We start from the raw sequence: 16,961 nt of genomic DNA, 5'->3' as shown, positions 1-16,961 counted from the left end.
AGAAATTTCTAAGAATGTACGTTTGGAACACAGCGTTGTAAGGTAGTGAAACATGGACTGTGGGAGAAGTGGAACAGAAGAGAATCGAAGCATTTCAGACGTGGTACTACAGACAGATGTTGAAAATTAGATGGACTGATAAGGTAAGGATGAGGAAGTTCGCCGCAGAATCGGAGATGAAAGGACTATTTGCAAAACACTGACAAGAAGAAGGGACAGGATGATAGGATTTGATATACATCATGAGAGGGAGCTGTAGAGGGCAAAAAATGTAGAGGACGGCAGAGACTGGAATACATCCAGCAAATAATTGAGGACGAAGGTTGCAAGTGCTACTCTGAGATGAAGAGCTTAGCTCAGCAAACAGAGCTTGTGATGGAGCATGCTATGGCATCATATCGACACTCTGTAGCGCATGTCGGGTTACAAGAGCAGTATGTAGGCGAGCGTTACCCTGTCAGATATCACTCCCACGAATGCTGTTCATGAATGGCAACACAACAGGTCGAATAATCAAACTGATGGACGATTTTGCAGTAATGGTGAATGGTATAGCCACGAGAGTACTCCTGCTGTCATACAAAATTGCAGTCAAGACCTTAACTCCACGTTTAGGATCAGTGTGTTCAGCACACGTACAGGTTCGCTGGAGGCCCTCAGTTGGCCACGATCTAACCAACACAGGGCTATCAGTGACACCGAAGCAGAACCAGCTTCTACATCTGCATCTACATCCATACTCCGCAAGCCACCTGACGGTGTGTGGTGGAGGGTACCTTAAGTACTCTATCGGTTCTCCCTTATACTCGAGTCTCGTATCGTTCGTGGAAAGAAAGATTGTCGTTATGCCTCTGTGTGGGTTCTAATCTCACTGATTTTATACTCATGGTCTCTTCGCGAAATATACGTAGGAGGGAGCAATATACTGCTTGACCCCTCGGTGAAGGTATGTTCTCGAAACTTCAACAAAAGCCCGTATCGAGCTACTGAGCGTCTCTCTTGCACAGTCTTCCACTGGAGTTTATCTGTCATCTCCGTAAAGCTTTCGCGATTACTAAATGATCATGTAACGAAGCGCACTGCTCTCCGTTGGATCTTCTCTATCTTTTCTATCAACCCTATCTGGTACGGATCCCACACAGGTGAGCAGTATTCAAGCAGTGGGCGAACAAGTGTATTGTAACCTACTGCTTTTGTTTCCCGACTGCATTTTCTTAGGATTCTTCCGATGAATCTGTCTGGCATCTGCTTTACCGACGATTAATTTCTTATGGTCATTCCATTTTAGATCACTCCTAATGCCTACTCCCAGATAATTTATGGAATTAATTGCTTCCATTTGTTGCCCGTTATACTGTAGCTAAATGATAAAGGTTCTATCTTTCTATGTATTCGCAGCACATTACACTTGTCTACATTGAGATTCAATTGCCATTCCCTGCACCATGCGTCAATTCGTTGCAGATCCTCCTGCATTTCAGTCCAATTTTCCATTATTACAACCTCTCGATATACCACAGCATCATCCGCGAAAAGCCTCCATGAACTTCCTATGTTATCCACAAGGTCATTTATATATATTGTGAATAGCAATGGTCCTACGACACTCCCCTGCGGCACACCTGAAATCACTCTTACTTCGGAAGACTTCTCTCCATCGAGAATGACATGCTGTCTTCTGTTATCTAGGAGCTCTTCAGTCCAATCACACAATTGGTCTGCTATTCCATATGCTCTTACTTTGTTCATTAAACGACTGTAGGGAACTGTATCAAACGCCTTGTGGAAGTCAAGAAACACGGCATCTACCAGGGAAACCCTGTCTATGGCCCTCTGAGTCTAGTGGACGTATAGCGCGAGCTGGGTTTCACACGGTCTTTTTCGAAACGCGTGCTGACTCCTACAGAGTAGATTTCTAGTCCAGAAAAGTCATTACAATCGAACATAATACGTGTTCCAAAATTCTACAACTGATCGACATCATAAAACACAACAGACCTTCGACCTGTCCTCCAATGATTTCTCGCTTGTCACCACTGGAGTCGCAAAAGGGCAGTGGCTTAGGTACAGGGACGGAGCGAGGTGGCGCAGTGGTTAGCACACTGCACTCGCATTCGGGAGGACGACGGTTCAATCCCGTCTCCGGCCATCCTGATTTAGGTTTTCCGTGATTTCCCTAAATCGCTTCAGGCAAATGCCGGGATGGTTCCTTTGAAAGGGCACGGCCGATTTCCTTCCCCATCCTTCCCTCACCCGTCTCTAATGACCTCGTTGTCGACGGGATGTTAAACACTAGTATCCTCCTCTTCCTTAGGTACAGGGAGCTATAGGCGTCTGCCTCGGAGCTGTCCTTGAGGTAACCGATTTGATACTGTTCCCTGTCACTGTGGTTCCAACTGCTGCTGAAATTGCTGCTGTGGATGCAGTGCGATGCGACAGAGCCACACGCCGATGGTCTTCAGTCTCGGCTGTGCGACTTGATCGTCAGGAGCACGGTCTTCTTGCGACTGCGATTGGCAGCAGTCACTTACAGTGTCTACATTCCCGTCAAGTCTTTCTGCAGTACCACGGAAGGAACATTTAGCTTCTCGTAGCCCTGTTACTCGACCTCGTTCCAACTTAGCGAGGTATTGATAATGGCGTCTTTGTCCCTTTAAAGGCATTCTTGTCTAACATCTACTCACCATGCCCAGTGTCAAAGTCAACTAACACTCACGACCACTACAGCGTGTATGCAAAGCAAATCTGATTTGCATCCTCACAGTGGCGCACCGAGTGCCACTCGTATAGGACTGGTGGCTAATCTGAATAGATATCATCGTTCAGGTGCATAAACATGCCTAACAACTTTCGTTTATCTCGCACAACTCCTTCTTCGTTTTGAGGATTTTTTTTTCCACCAGCGTATATTGTCCAGAACTGCATTTTTTTCCTTCAGTGTACAATGTACCCTCTCGTATCCGGCCCATTTACCACACCCCCTGTTTTATCGTATTTTAATCTGGTTATATCTTTTTTTAAGTATCTTGTTCATCCACGTTATGTAGCTACTGCTCAGGTCGGTTTTAGGCATTTTATTCACTGTTTCAACAGTTAACGTTGAATTTGGCTTTGCTTTCCTCAGTATGCTACTTCAGTCCACTTGTAATTAGTGTACGTAATATGTTTTATGACTCGCGGCTACTTACCCTGGTATGTTACTTCATAGGTAATAACTAACCCCATCCACTCTGTTTTCTTACCTTGTATTTTAATATGTTACATTCCTTCTTGTACGTATATTTTATTTCATATTAGTTACTTACTAATTAAGACGGCTCTAAGTATTTATACCTTGTTGTACATTATGTTAGCATTTTACGAAGTAAATTTGATTTATATACCGTTACTTGGCACATTTCTGTGTTTATTTACAAGTTATCTCATGCTGCTTTACGCACATGTATGCAAACAATTAGCACATTTTACTGAGCCTGCTTGCTCTTTCCATACCATATGATTTTAAGGCCTCTCTTCCAAGCCCCCTCTCTCCTTTTTTCTATTTTCATTAGTTTTATTCTGTTTTAATTCTATCTGTTAACCATTTTATTTGCTGAATTAGGCCTAGGCTTCTCAGTGCGGCTGTGCGCGCACACGTTCACAGTAAGCTCCACTTACCACGGTTTACCTAACACCAGTGGTTGCATGCTGTAGTCAGTCGGCTTACGTTACTAGCCTTGTATGAGCCATACTAAATGTCTACTGGTTCCAGAGTGAAGTGTTTTTTATTTTAAAAGTGTTTACTAAGAACAGTATTTTGCTACTATCTTCAATTATGCATTTTAACTGTTGATATTTGTGGTTAACATGCACAGTGTGATAAACAAAAGCCTTTTGGCTCCAACATCCATTTTCGCCAGTATCCAATTCTATGAATGAGTAAGCTCTTCTCAACATTTTAATTTGTTGTGTTTCGAATTGGTTCTTTCTCTATTTGACATTTGTCACTATTTTATAATAATTTTAGAATAACTTCAGTATACTTCTGAAGAAGAAATTTCTCGAAACCATGGTAAAGGGCTAATACACTGAGTCATGGGATACCTCTTAATATTGTGTCTGACCTCCTTTAGTCTGGCGTATTGTAGTATTTTGAGGTGGCATGTATAGTGTCCGTTTTGAAATATTCATGACGATATATTTGAGATAAATATTAAAAGGACTCTGAATAATATTATGTGGACATAAATGACAAATTAATTGTGAAAATGTATTAAATGAGCTTCAAAGAAAGACTAGATCGCGTTCAGTGTTATAAAAAGACATTATTTATATTAGACGAGATCGTAGTGCATAACGTTCTCGAAACTAACATTATTATCTTTGTCATTATATATAAGAGAAAAAAGATATTTAAAATCACTTCGAGTCAGATAATTTTCTTCTGCTGTATGTAAAGTACGCTTGCGGTAGCTTTTGTTCTTTTTGTTCTTGTACGAAACGAATAATTCAAGTGTATATTCTGTGCTTTGTGGAAATATATTTACAAAAAGTGAGGGTATTGTGTTACTTAAAGAACCCATGCAAACAGTTCTTCCTGAAATAAAAATTGCAAGAAGTTATGTAGCATTTTTTCAGTCTCTGCGAAGCGAGCGGCGGTGATCTTTGGCTGGCAACAATTGGCCTCCATTACGCGGCGTATTTAAATTCATTTTTCTGTGTAGCATATCACCACAGCCGGAGCAGAAATCATTTCCATTTATTCAATTAACTAAAGTGCAAAGCTTCACTAATTTTATCTCGTCAAAAAATGAATACTTTCAAACATACGATTTCTTCTAGGTCAGTGAACTTAGCCTGCATTACTTTTCGGCGAAAGCATTTAAAATAATTTGTAGGGAGCCTGGCGCTCATTTGAAACATAATTCAATATTTGTTTGGCCATTGGCCACCTATATATATATATATATATATATATATATATATATATATATATATATATACTCCTGGAAATTGAAATAAGAACACCGTGAATTCATTGTCCCAGGAAGGGGAAACTTTATTGACACATTCCTGGGGTCAGATACATCACATGATCACACTGACAGAACCACAGGCACATAGACACAGGCAACAGAGCATGCACAATGTCGGCACTAGTACAGTGCATATCCACCTTTCGCAGCAATGCAGGCTGCTATTCTCCCATGGAGTCGATCGTGGAGATGCTGGATGTAGTCCTGTCGAACGGCTTGCCATGCCATTTCCACCTGGCGCCTCAGTTGGACCAGCGTTCGTGCTGGACGTGCAGACCGCGTGAGACGACGCTTCATCCAGTCCCAAACATGCTCAATGGGGGACAGATCCGGAGATCTTGCTGGCCAGGGTAGTTGACTTACACCTTCTAGAGCACGTTGGGTGGCACGGGATACATGCGGACGTGCATTGTCCTGTTGGAACAGCAAGTTCCCTTGCCGGTCTAGGAATGGTAGAACGATGGGTTCGATGACGGTTTGGATGTACCGTGCACTATTCAGTGTCCCCTCGACGATCACCAGTGGTGTACGGCCAGTGTAGGAGATCGCTCCCCACACCATGATGCCGGGTGTTGGCCCTGTGTGCCTCGGTCGTATGCAGTCCTGATTGTGGCGCTCTCCTGCACGGCGCCAAACACGCATACGACCATCATTGACACCAAGGCAGAAGCGACTCTCATCGCTGAAGACGACACGTCTCCATTCGTCCCTCCATTCACGCCTGTCGCGACACCACTGGAGGCGGGCTGCACGATGTTGGGGCGTGAGCGGAAGACGGCCTAACGGTGTGCGGGACCGTAGCCCAGCTTCATGGAGACGGTTGCGAATGGTCCTCGCCAATACCCCAGGAGCAACAGTGTCCCTAATTTGCTGGGAAGTGGCGGTGCGGTCCCCTACCGCACTGCGTAGGATCCTACGGTCTTGGCGTGCATCCGTGCGTCGCTGCGGTCCGGTCCCAGGTCGACGGGCACGTGCACCTTCCGCCGACCACTGGCGACAACATCGATGTACTGTGGAGACCTCACGCCCCACGTGTTGAGCAATTCGGCGGTACGTCCACCCGGTCTCCCGCATGCCCACTACACGCCCTCGCTCAAAGTCCGTCAACTGCACATACGGTTCACGTCCACGCTGTCGCGGCATGCTACCAGTGTTAAAGACTGCGATGGAGCTCCGTATGCCACGGCAAACTGGCTGACACTGACGGCGGCGGTGCACAAATGCTGCGCAGCTAGCGCCATTCGACGGCCAACACCGCGGTTCCTGGTGTGTCCGCTGTGCCGTGCGTGTGATCATTGCTTGTACAGCCCTCTCGCAGTGTCCGGAGCAAGTATGGTGGGTCTGACACACCGGTGTCAATGTGTTCTTTTTTCCATTTCCAGGAGTATATATATATATATATATATATATATATATATATATATTAGCGCTTTCTTGTGTTTCACTTAATAATAATAATAATAATAATAATAATAATAATTAATAACCACAGAAAGGAAGGGAGATAATATACATGGACTCAGCAAGGTGTTGGAAGTCCCCTGCAAAAACATTGAGCCATGCTGCCTCTATAACCGTCCATAGTTTCGAAAGTGTTGTAGGTCCAGGATTTTGTGCACAAACTGATCCCCCGATTACGTCCCATAAATGTTGGATGAGATTCATTACGGGCGATCTGGGTCGCCAAATCATTCGCTCCGAATGTCCACCATCTTCTCCAAACCAAACGCGACCAGTTGTTGGCGGGTGACATAGCATCTTGTCAACCATAAAAATTCGATCGTTTTGCATGAAGTCCATGAATGGCTCCAAATGGTCTCAAAGTAGCCGACAGTAAAAAAAGGATGAATTCCATTCCATGTAAACACAGCCCATACCATTATGGAGCCACACCAGTTTCCCTTGTTGACAATCTGGGTCCATGGTTTCGTGGGATCTGCGCCACTCACGAATCTTACCTTTTACAGTCGTCTAGTGTCAAACGGACGTGGTCACGAGCCCAGTAGAACTTCAGCAGGCCATGTTAGCAAAGGCACTCGCATCGGACGTCTGATACCATAGCCCATTAACATCAAAATTAGCCACACTATCTTAACTGATACGTTCGTCTAACATCCCACATTGAGTTTTGAGGTTATTTCACTCAGTGTTGCTTGTCTGTCATCACCAGCAACTCTGCGCAAACGCCACTGCTCTTGGTCGTTAAATAAATGCCATCGGTCACCCTAGTGAGACGTAATGGTTGAAGCTAGGCTTTCTCGGCACACTCTTGACAACGTGGGTCTCGAATAATGAATTCCCAAACGTTTTCCGATTTGGAATGTCCCCTGTCTCCAATTACCATTCAGCGCTCAATGTCCGTTATTTCCCGCCGTGTGGCCATAATCATGACGTAAACCTTATTATATGAAGCACCTAGGTGCAAGTAACAGCTGCGCCAATGCACAGCCCTTTTATACCTTGTGCACGCGATACTACCGCCATCTATGTATGTGCATATCGCCTGAAGTGTAAACCTTTAATCCTATAACAGTTTAGCTGTTGTTTTCCAAACCTACCAAAACTACCTTAAGCCTTTTATTGGTAAAGCATACAATTTAAGATTTCTGACATGTCAAAATAGGATTTATTTTAATGCTAAAGCATGCCAATACCTGAACTGTATCGAAATATAATGTTCATAACACCGACACGCCCATTTTTCCTGCGGTATTATTTGGCCCTACACTTTTAAATCAACCCAGTTTCTTAATTGAAGACATAAAGTCTATAAATGAGTCCGCAATCATTTTTGGCACTTTATTTCCACAAGTCCGTCTTGATCACATGGATTTCTTACACTTTATTACCGGTTCCGGCATACTGCCATCCTCTGATCTGCTACGAATATCTGAGGATGGTAATATGCCGAAACCGGTAATAAAGTGTAATAAAGTCTTGTGATCAAGACGGACTTGTGAAAATAAAACGCCCCAGCTTTTACATTTGTAATAATCTGAATTTGCTTCACATAGCAAGCTATACCTTTGTTCCTTCTGTACTTTGCATGTATAAGCTTTTCCAGTCCGGAACTCCTGCACACCTACTATGTAAAGTTCTAAACAATTATTACCTCATTACGTACAACGCTTTGTTGTATTTACAGTGTCAGATTCTGACGGTAGTTGTTCTTGTACAGGGTGTTACAAAAAGGTACGGCCAAACTTTCAGGAAACATTCCTCACACACAAACAAAGAAAATATGTCATGTGGACATGTGTCCGGAAACGCTTACTTTCCATGTTAGAGCTCAATTTATTACTTCTCTTCGAATCACATTAATCATGGAATGGAAACACACAGCAACAGAACGTACCAGCGTGACTTCAAACACTTTGTTAAAGGAAATCTTCAAAATGTCCTCCGTTAGCGAGGATACATGCATCGACCCTCCGTCGCATGGAATCCCTGATGCGCTGATGCAGCCCTGGAGAATGGCGTATTGTATCACAGCCGTCCACAATACGAGCACGAAGAGTCTCTACATTTGGTACCGGGGTTGCGTAGACAAGAGCTTTAAAATGCCCCCATAAATGAAAGTCAAGAGGGTTGAGGTCAGGAGAGCGTGGAGGCCATGGAATTGGTCCGCCTCTACCAATCCATCGGTCACCGAATCTGTTGTTGAGAAGCGTACGAACACTTCGACTGAAATGTGCAGGAGCTCCATCGTGCATGAACCACATGTTGTGTCGTACTTGTAAAGGCACATATTCTAGCAGCAGAGGTATAGTATCCCGTATGAAACCATGACAACGTGCTCCATTGAGCGTAGGTGGACGAAACTAAAATGAGCTCTAACATGGAAATTAAGCGTTTCCGGACACATGTCCACATAACATCTTTTCTTTATTTGTGTGTGAGGAATGTTTCCTGAAAGTTTGGCCGTACCTTTTTGTAACACCCTGTATAAGTATGAAGTCTCAAGTGTGCGTGACTGTGATGAGTGCTTGTACAGTGTAATGCTGTGTTTGCGTTGTTACAGATGATGGGAAGATACAATGTGGAACTTGGCTCCCGAATATAGCCTATTCTCGAACAGCACTAACGAGGAGAACAGTGGAAGAGGGCCCAAAATAAGTGAACACATGTCCCGGCTTATCCGTAGATATTCGACCGTTTGTGAGAAAATGGCGGTCAAACTTCTCTAGGTAGTTTATGCTCCTTTCACCGAAGAAGTCATTTAAGCGAAGCGATGGCGCAGAGGTTAGCGTCACGGCTTCACGATTTTTTGCCCCATCTTCGAAACCCGCTTTTCTAAAATTTCTCTTCTTTTTCTTATCTACCCACGCCCATAGGATATTACTGCACGAATGTTTTCGAATGTGTACTGAAATAATGTCGTCCTTATTCATGTGCTAATTTTATAGGGAATGAATTAAGACGAAGAAAATACAGTAAATGAATGAAAAAATTAATTAAAATTATCTTCGATGAAACTATTGATAGATAATCAATTGCAAGTTCCATTTTTCGGAAAATCCGTTATGCGTAGTTTGTTCCGAAATTATTGCCAACGCGTGAAATCTACAGCAATATAAACAACGTTTCTCTACCGAGTGGACTCCATACGAAGAAACGTGGGAGTGACAAACCTGTCTTCGAGCGATGCTCGTATTGTTCGGGATTTCTATGTTTCGGATGTTTCTGCGATCGATATCATCCACGGAAATGTACCATATCTCCATCAAGAATGGACATGAGAATAAAATATAAGGATTAAGAACTGATATGAGTATGAAAAAGAGGAATATGAGAATTTAGAAAGATTATGGCACCGAAAAATACCGTAATAAATATAGTATATAAAAAAAGTACGACACTTATTGTGAAACCGAGTTGTAATATATTAGTTATTATAACGCCATTGTTGTGTTACCTAACCTGATAAGAAACATAGTTTAGAAACATTCTACGGAAATTGGTAGATAAATGGAAAGAATAAGTAAAATAAAGTAACTAAAATGAGTAATCGGGCACCGCTAAACTTAGAAACGCTCGAGTATCTTCGAATAAGCCGAGACACGTGTTCACTTATTTCGACCCCTCTTCCACTGTTCGTAGTCTGTGGATAATCAGGTTATGGCTCTTGCTGTGTTCTTCTCCCAAAGGGAATTCCAAGGTTAACGTTAACATCTGACGCACGGATCGATATCAACAGTGTCACATACCCTCATGCCATGAGGCACTAAGGAGGTATTTTGAATTTAAACCAGGACAGTGCCTTAAAGTCTTGTGATTAGTAACTGTATTCCACCAGTTCAAACAAATTTCGGGTTTGCAGCCGGTCGTCGTTCAATACTTCTCACGTTATTTCTACTAGGCACCTGCCAGGCACCTTCATGTGAGACGTCGCAGACTGGCTAAAACGTCCTCCGTTCCGCAACATATAGCGCGCTGTAACTATTATGCGCACTCCATCCTCAACCAACGCATCCACCAGCATCTCTACCAGCACCGCCTCCTTCCCGCTCCCTGTCCCTCTCTGCCGATGACCTTCTCCTTCAACTCACTCACCTCCTCACCGAACAGCTCAACTCCCGTCGCTCCGCCATCTTCCTCTCCCTTGACCTTGAACGAGCCTACACCGTGTTTGGCACTCCGATCTCCTCTTCAAGCTCCAAACCTTCGCCCTTCCTATTAGCTACGTCCGTCTGATCACCTCATTTCTTCCCCACCATCTTTCCTATGTCACCATCCATAACACGGATTCCGACACCTTCTATCCCTTCGCCAGTGTGCCACAAGCTTCCGTCCTCTCCCCCATTATCTACCTTCTTCACCTCCCTTACAACTTCTCCAGTACGCCAATGACACCGCCTTCCTTGGCCTCGCCCCCACCCTGAAACGCTCCCAACACCTTCTCCAATCCCATGTTGATCGGTTCACCACTTGGTATAGCCAGTGGCTACTCATGGTCAACCCTTCCAAGACCCAGGCGATTATTGTAGGCAAAACCACCCCATCTTTACGTCTCCTCGATTTCTATCTATCTACAACGACCCAATCAACCTCACCCCCACCCTCAAGTACCTTGGTGTCACCCTTGACCATCGCCTCTCCTGGACGCCCCATATCCAGATGATCCAAGCCAAGGCACGCTCCCTACTCTGCCTCCTCAAGCTCCTTTCTGGCTGCACATGGGGTCTGGACCTCTCCACTGTCCTCCACACCTAAAATCTTCATCTGCCCTATCCTCTGCTATGCCCATCCCACCTGGATTGCCACCCCCTTCAAATCCTGAAACACCATGCACTCCGCCTCACCTATCGCAACCGCCTCCCCTCCCCTACGCGGATCCTTTATGATTTAATTCCTTTCCCACACCTCCCACTTTTTCTCGAACGGATACCAATCCTTTACACCTTCTGCAAACTTGATCCCCCTCACCCATTTGTCTCTCCGATCCTTTCCCACCCCGTCTGCTGCCACGCCTGTACTCCCCACCCGCTCACCATCTCTCCACACTCCATACCCTTGCCCAAGGGGGCTTCCGCCAACTCCACCTCCCTGATGATGCCCTCATCCCCTCCATCTACCCCTCCGACCAAATTTGATCCTCCCCTTCCTCCTGCCCCTGTGTTTTTCCTCCAGGGCACCCTCTTTACCTTCCCTCCCTCCACTCTTCCTCCCTCCCTCCCCTTTCCCCCGGCTTCCACAACCCCTCTCCCCTCCCCTCCCTTCTCCTCTCCCACTGGCCTCTCCTCTCCCTCCTACCTGCGCCTCTTCCCTGTGGCAGGTCCCCAGCTTTGTGTGTGAACAGTGCATCTTCGTGTGCTGGAGGTCGTCGCCAGTACTCGGTGTGCCTTCGTGTCAGTGCTTCAGTGTCTCTCCGTTTGTGCTCCTTTGTTCACGTGTGTAAACTCGTTCTTCCCAACTGTGTTTAGTGATGAACGTTTTTTATTCAAATAGTGCGCTTGGGAACGGCTTCATTTATTTTGCTGTGTCTGTCTCCCGTTTTTGTCCACCATGTTTGTTTGTTTTTCTGTTTACTCTATGTGTTCAATGTGGCCGAAAAACGGCATACATAGGCCGCTGGCGGCCTACCTTTGTTGTAAAGGTATTAAAATAACAATAAAGAAAAAAACTCCGCCCATGCGTCGAAAACTTGATAGATGAACCACACTGACCACCGGCAGCGCCCTCTCTGGTGGAATAGCGGAACTCAGACGCCCTCTGCGAGGCTGTTTGCCGCGGCCGTCGGCGCACTCTGTCGTCTTCGATTTGAGCAAATTGTGGAGATGATAGGATTTCATGCACTGTCCAGCTGGTGGCCGCTGTCACGGTTCAGCAGATTTTCCGCTAGTCGTATTTCTACGGATTCTTTAATATTGGAGTCCCAGAAAGATGGTGCTGTGGAAAAAATTGTTTTCTCATACTCCATTGAATGTCCAGTAGAAATACAATGTTCAGCAATAGCGGACTTGCTTGGCTTCAAAAGGCGGGTGTAACGTTGATGTTCAGTGCAGCGATCTTTCACGGTGCGTGTGGTTTGATCTATATAAGCCATACCACATTGGTACGGTATCTTGTAAACTCCGGGCTTTCGTAGTAATAGATTGTCCTTTACTGATCCCACAAGGTTCTCAATCTTCGATGGTAGGCGGAAAACCATTTTCACCTGAAATTATCGGAGGATTATTGCTATTTTAAACGACGTGTTGCCAACGAAAGGAAAAAAGCTAAAGATTGTTCCGGCATGTTCTCGTCTTTATCCACTTCCTGCTTCTTAGTTTTAACTCTCAATGCCCTGTTAATCTGCCGGCTAGAATACCCATTTTCGCTGAATACTGTTTTCAGATGGGCGAGTTCTTGAGGTAAGCTATCTAGATTTGAGACAGTATGAGCTCTATGAACAAGTGTTTTAAGCACACTCATCGTTTGCGACGGTGATGGCAACTAGATGCTTGCAGCTACAAATCAGTATGACTGGGCTTCCAATAAACTGAATGCTCTAGAGAACCATCATTCTTCCTTCGAACCAGGACATCCAAGAAAGACAAACGCTGCTTAGCTTAGGCACGCTCTCTCCTCAACTTATTTTACGTTTAATCAAGAATATTTTGAAAAGGCTGACGTTGTCACCACGGGTAGCCCCCTGTCTCCCTTGGTGGCCAACCTTTTGATGGAGGATTTTGAGGAGAGAACACTTCAATCAGCTGCTTTGAAACCAACAGGTTTTTGGAGGTATGTGGATGATACTTTCGCAGTGTTGCCTCATGGAGAAGACAAATTAATGGAGTTTCTACATCACCTCGACTCCATTCATAGCAACATCCGGTTTACCATGGAAATAGAGAAAGTCCTGAAAAATTTTAAAATGTGTTCCACCATTTTCCCTCGCCTTTTCGTCGATGAAAATTCATTCCACTGCCAAGATTCGGACCGGCTATCTTCCAGACCAGCAGCACTATACAGGAAACTCCTCTACGGGAAATCAGTACAGACTGATGTATCAACCAAGCCAGAAAACGGCTGTGGTGTTGCGTTACCTTGAAGGGCTCGTGGGCGGCGGCCGCAGCCAGCTGGGTCCGCGTGAGGCGCTGCTGTCGCCACGACATCCAGCTGCGGGACACCTCTGCACGAACCTCGCCGTTCAGCAGGCAGTACAGGACCGCCACCAGCAGGCCCTGCAACACACACAGGCGTATCTGTCGCAGTTACACTCACTTAGGCACTACTACTGACAGCGTAGCCATTTCTGGAACAACTCTGTTGTTGTTGTTTTTGGGGAAGAACACCAGACAGCGAGGTCATCGGTCTTATAGAATTAGGGGAAGAAAGTCGGATGTGGCCTTTCAGAGGAACCATTCCGACATTTGCCTGGAGTGATTTAGGGAAATCACGGAAAACCTAAATCAGCATGGCCGGACGCGGTATTGAAACGACGCCCTCACGAATGCGAGTCCAGTGTCTAACCACTGCGCCACCTCGCTCGGTGGAACTACTCTGTGTTAATATCGACTTAGTGAGGAAGTAATGGAGCAGACACACAAGAAGGTAGTGGAACATACCCGTCTGTTTAGATATCGTTATGTGACGCTCTGCTGCAGACAGCAAAAACCACTGTGGGACAACTCTCAGCGGACGCCGTATCTTCCAGAATGTAGTACGGAAGGATTAAGTTCTATGAATCATGACTTGGAATGCCAGAAGTTGGAACGTGGTACGGATTTTAGAAAATTCGAAAACGGAAATGGTAAGGCTCAATCTAAATGTATTGGCTGTCGGTGAAGTGAAATGGAAAGAAGACAAGGATTTCTGGTCAGATGAGAACAGGATAATATCAACAGCAGCAGAAAATGATACACTACTGGCCATTAAAATTGCTACACCACGAAGATGCCGTGCTACGGACGCGAAGTTTAACCGACAGCAAGAAAATGATGTGATATTCAAATGATTAGCTTTTCAGAGCATTCACACAAGGTTGGCGCCGGTGGCGATGTGAGGAAAGTTTCCAACCGATTTTTCATACACAAACAGCAGTTGACCGGCGTTGCCTGGTGAAACGTTGTTGTGATGCCTCGTGTAAGGAGGAGAAATGCGTACCATCACGTTTCCGACTTTGATAAAGGTCGGATTGTAGCCTATCGAGATTGCGGTTTATCGTATCACGACACTGCTGCTCGCGTTGGTCGAGATCCAATGACTGTTAGCAGAATATGGAATCGGTGGGTTCAGGAGGGTAATACGGAACGCCGTGCTGGATCCCAACGGCCTCGTATCACTAGCAGTCGAGATGACAGGCATCTTATCCGCATGGCTGTAAGGTTCGTGCAGCCACGTCTCGATCTCTGAGTCAACAGACGGGGACGTTTTCGAGACAACAACCATCTGCACAGACAGTTCGACAACGTTGTTTGCAGCAGCATTGACTAGCAGCTCGGAGACCATGGCTGCAGTTACCCTTGACGCTGCATCACAGATAGGAGCGCCTGCGATGGTGTACTCAACGACGAACCAGGGTGCACGAATCGCAAAACGTCATTTTTTCGGATGAATCCAGGTTCTGTTTACAGCCTCATTGTGGTCGCGTCCGTCTTTGGCGTCATCGAGGTGAACGCACATTGCAAGCGTGTATTCGTCATCGCCATACTGGCGTATCACCGGGCGTGATGGTATGGGGTGCTATTGGTTACACCTCTCAGTCACCTCTTGTTCGCATTGACGGCACTTTGAACAGTGGACGTTACATTTCAGATGTGTTACGACCCGCGGCTCTCCCCTTCATTCGATCCCTGCGAAAACCTATATTTCAGTAGGATAATGCACGACCGCATGTTGCAGGTCCTGTACGGCCCTTTCTGGATACAGAAAATGTTCGACTTCTGCCCTGGCCAGCACATTCTACAGATCTGTCACCAATTGAAAACGTCTGGTCAATGGTGTCCGAGCAACTGGCTCGTCACAATACGCCAGTCACTACTCTTGATGAACTGTGGTATCGTGTTGAAGCTGCATGGGCAGCTATACCTGTACAAGCCATCCAAGTTCTGTTGACTCAATGCCCAGGCGTATCAAGGCCGTTACTATGGCGAGAGGTGGTTGTTCTGGGTACTGATTTGTCAGGATCCACGCACCCAAATTGCGTGAAAATGAAATCACATGTCAGTTCTAGTAAAATATATCTGTCCACTGAATACCCGTTTATGACCTGCATTTCTTCTTGGTGTAGCAATTTTAATGGCTAGTAGTGTGTAATGAGATTAGGATTCGATATAAATAGGAAGATATGACAGGGAGCGAGTTGTTCTCATCAGAATCGACTGCAAACCAACACCGACAACAATGGTTGAGGTATACACGCCGACGTAGCAAGCTGAAGATGAAAAGATAGAGAAAATATATGAGGATATTGAACAGATAATTCAGTGCATAATGGGATATGAAAACCTAACGTTCATGGGGGACTGGAAAGCAGTTGTAGGGGAAGGAGTAGAGGAAAGGGTTACTGGAGAATACGGACTTGGTACTAGGAGTGAGAGAAGTGAAAGATCAATTGTGTTCTGCAAATCGTTTCAGCTAGTAATGGCGAATACTCTGTTCAAGAACGACTAGAGTGAAAGGTATACCTGGAAAAGGCCGGGAGACACGGGAGGCTTCAGTTAAATTACATCACGGTCATGCAGAGATTCCGAAATCAGATACTGGATTGTAAGGCGTACCGTGGAGCAGATAGAGACTCACATCAATATTTAGTTGTGATGGACAGTGGGCTGAAGCATAAGAGACACGTTAGGAATAATCAGTGCTGAAAGAAGTGGAACAAGCAAGTGCTAAATATTAAAGAGATACGACTGAAGTTCTCTGAGGCTATCGATAACGGATAAGGAATTTCTCAGTAGGTAGTTTATCTGCAAACGAAAGAACATCTCTAAAAAGGGCACTCACAGAAGGTGGAAAGAAAAACATTGGTACAAAGAAGGTAACTCCGAAGAAACGATGGGTAACAGAGGAAATACTTCAGTTGATCGATGTAAGAGGAAGTTCAAAATGTTCAGGGAAATTCTGGACTACATAAATAAGTCATTTAGGAATGAAAATAGGACATATAGGGAGCTAAGGCGGAATGGGTGCAGAAAAACATCATCCACTCGATTCCGAAGATAGCAAAATGCCGACAACTGCTACAATTATCGCACAATCAGCTAAACAGCTCATACATCCAAGTTGCTGACAAGAATAATATACAGAAGAACGGATAAGAAATCTTAGAAGGCATTAGATAACGATCATATAATTTAATGTTTCCCTGAGACATTTAACTCTCTTTTTATCATCTACGATAATAATAGAAGGAGACGAAATGAATTAAAGTTTGTGCTGCAGTCGGGACACGAACCCGCGTCTTTTTGCTTGTTAGGCAGGAATGCTAACCATTACGCCACCATAGTACGATGGTCCAGT

General features: G+C 45.0%; 1 protein-coding gene across 1 annotated transcript in view; it reads right to left on the bottom strand.

Moving 5' to 3' along the window:
- LOC124775166 (secretin receptor-like) overlaps positions 1 to 16,961 on the bottom strand; it is a 191,198-nt gene that overhangs the window by 26,660 nt on the left and 147,577 nt on the right. Inside the window, exon 11 of the mRNA XM_047250006.1 lies at positions 13,544 to 13,681. Coding sequence (XP_047105962.1) covers positions 13,544 to 13,681 — 138 coding nt within the window. The remainder of the gene's footprint in view (positions 1 to 13,543; positions 13,682 to 16,961) is intronic.

Source organism: Schistocerca piceifrons, chromosome 2 (genome assembly GCF_021461385.2).
Source record: "Schistocerca piceifrons isolate TAMUIC-IGC-003096 chromosome 2, iqSchPice1.1, whole genome shotgun sequence".
Lineage (NCBI taxonomy): Eukaryota > Metazoa > Arthropoda > Insecta > Orthoptera > Acrididae > Schistocerca > Schistocerca piceifrons.
The sequence above is the reverse complement of the archived record's forward strand: the minus strand, read 5'-3'. Positions and strand labels throughout refer to the sequence as shown.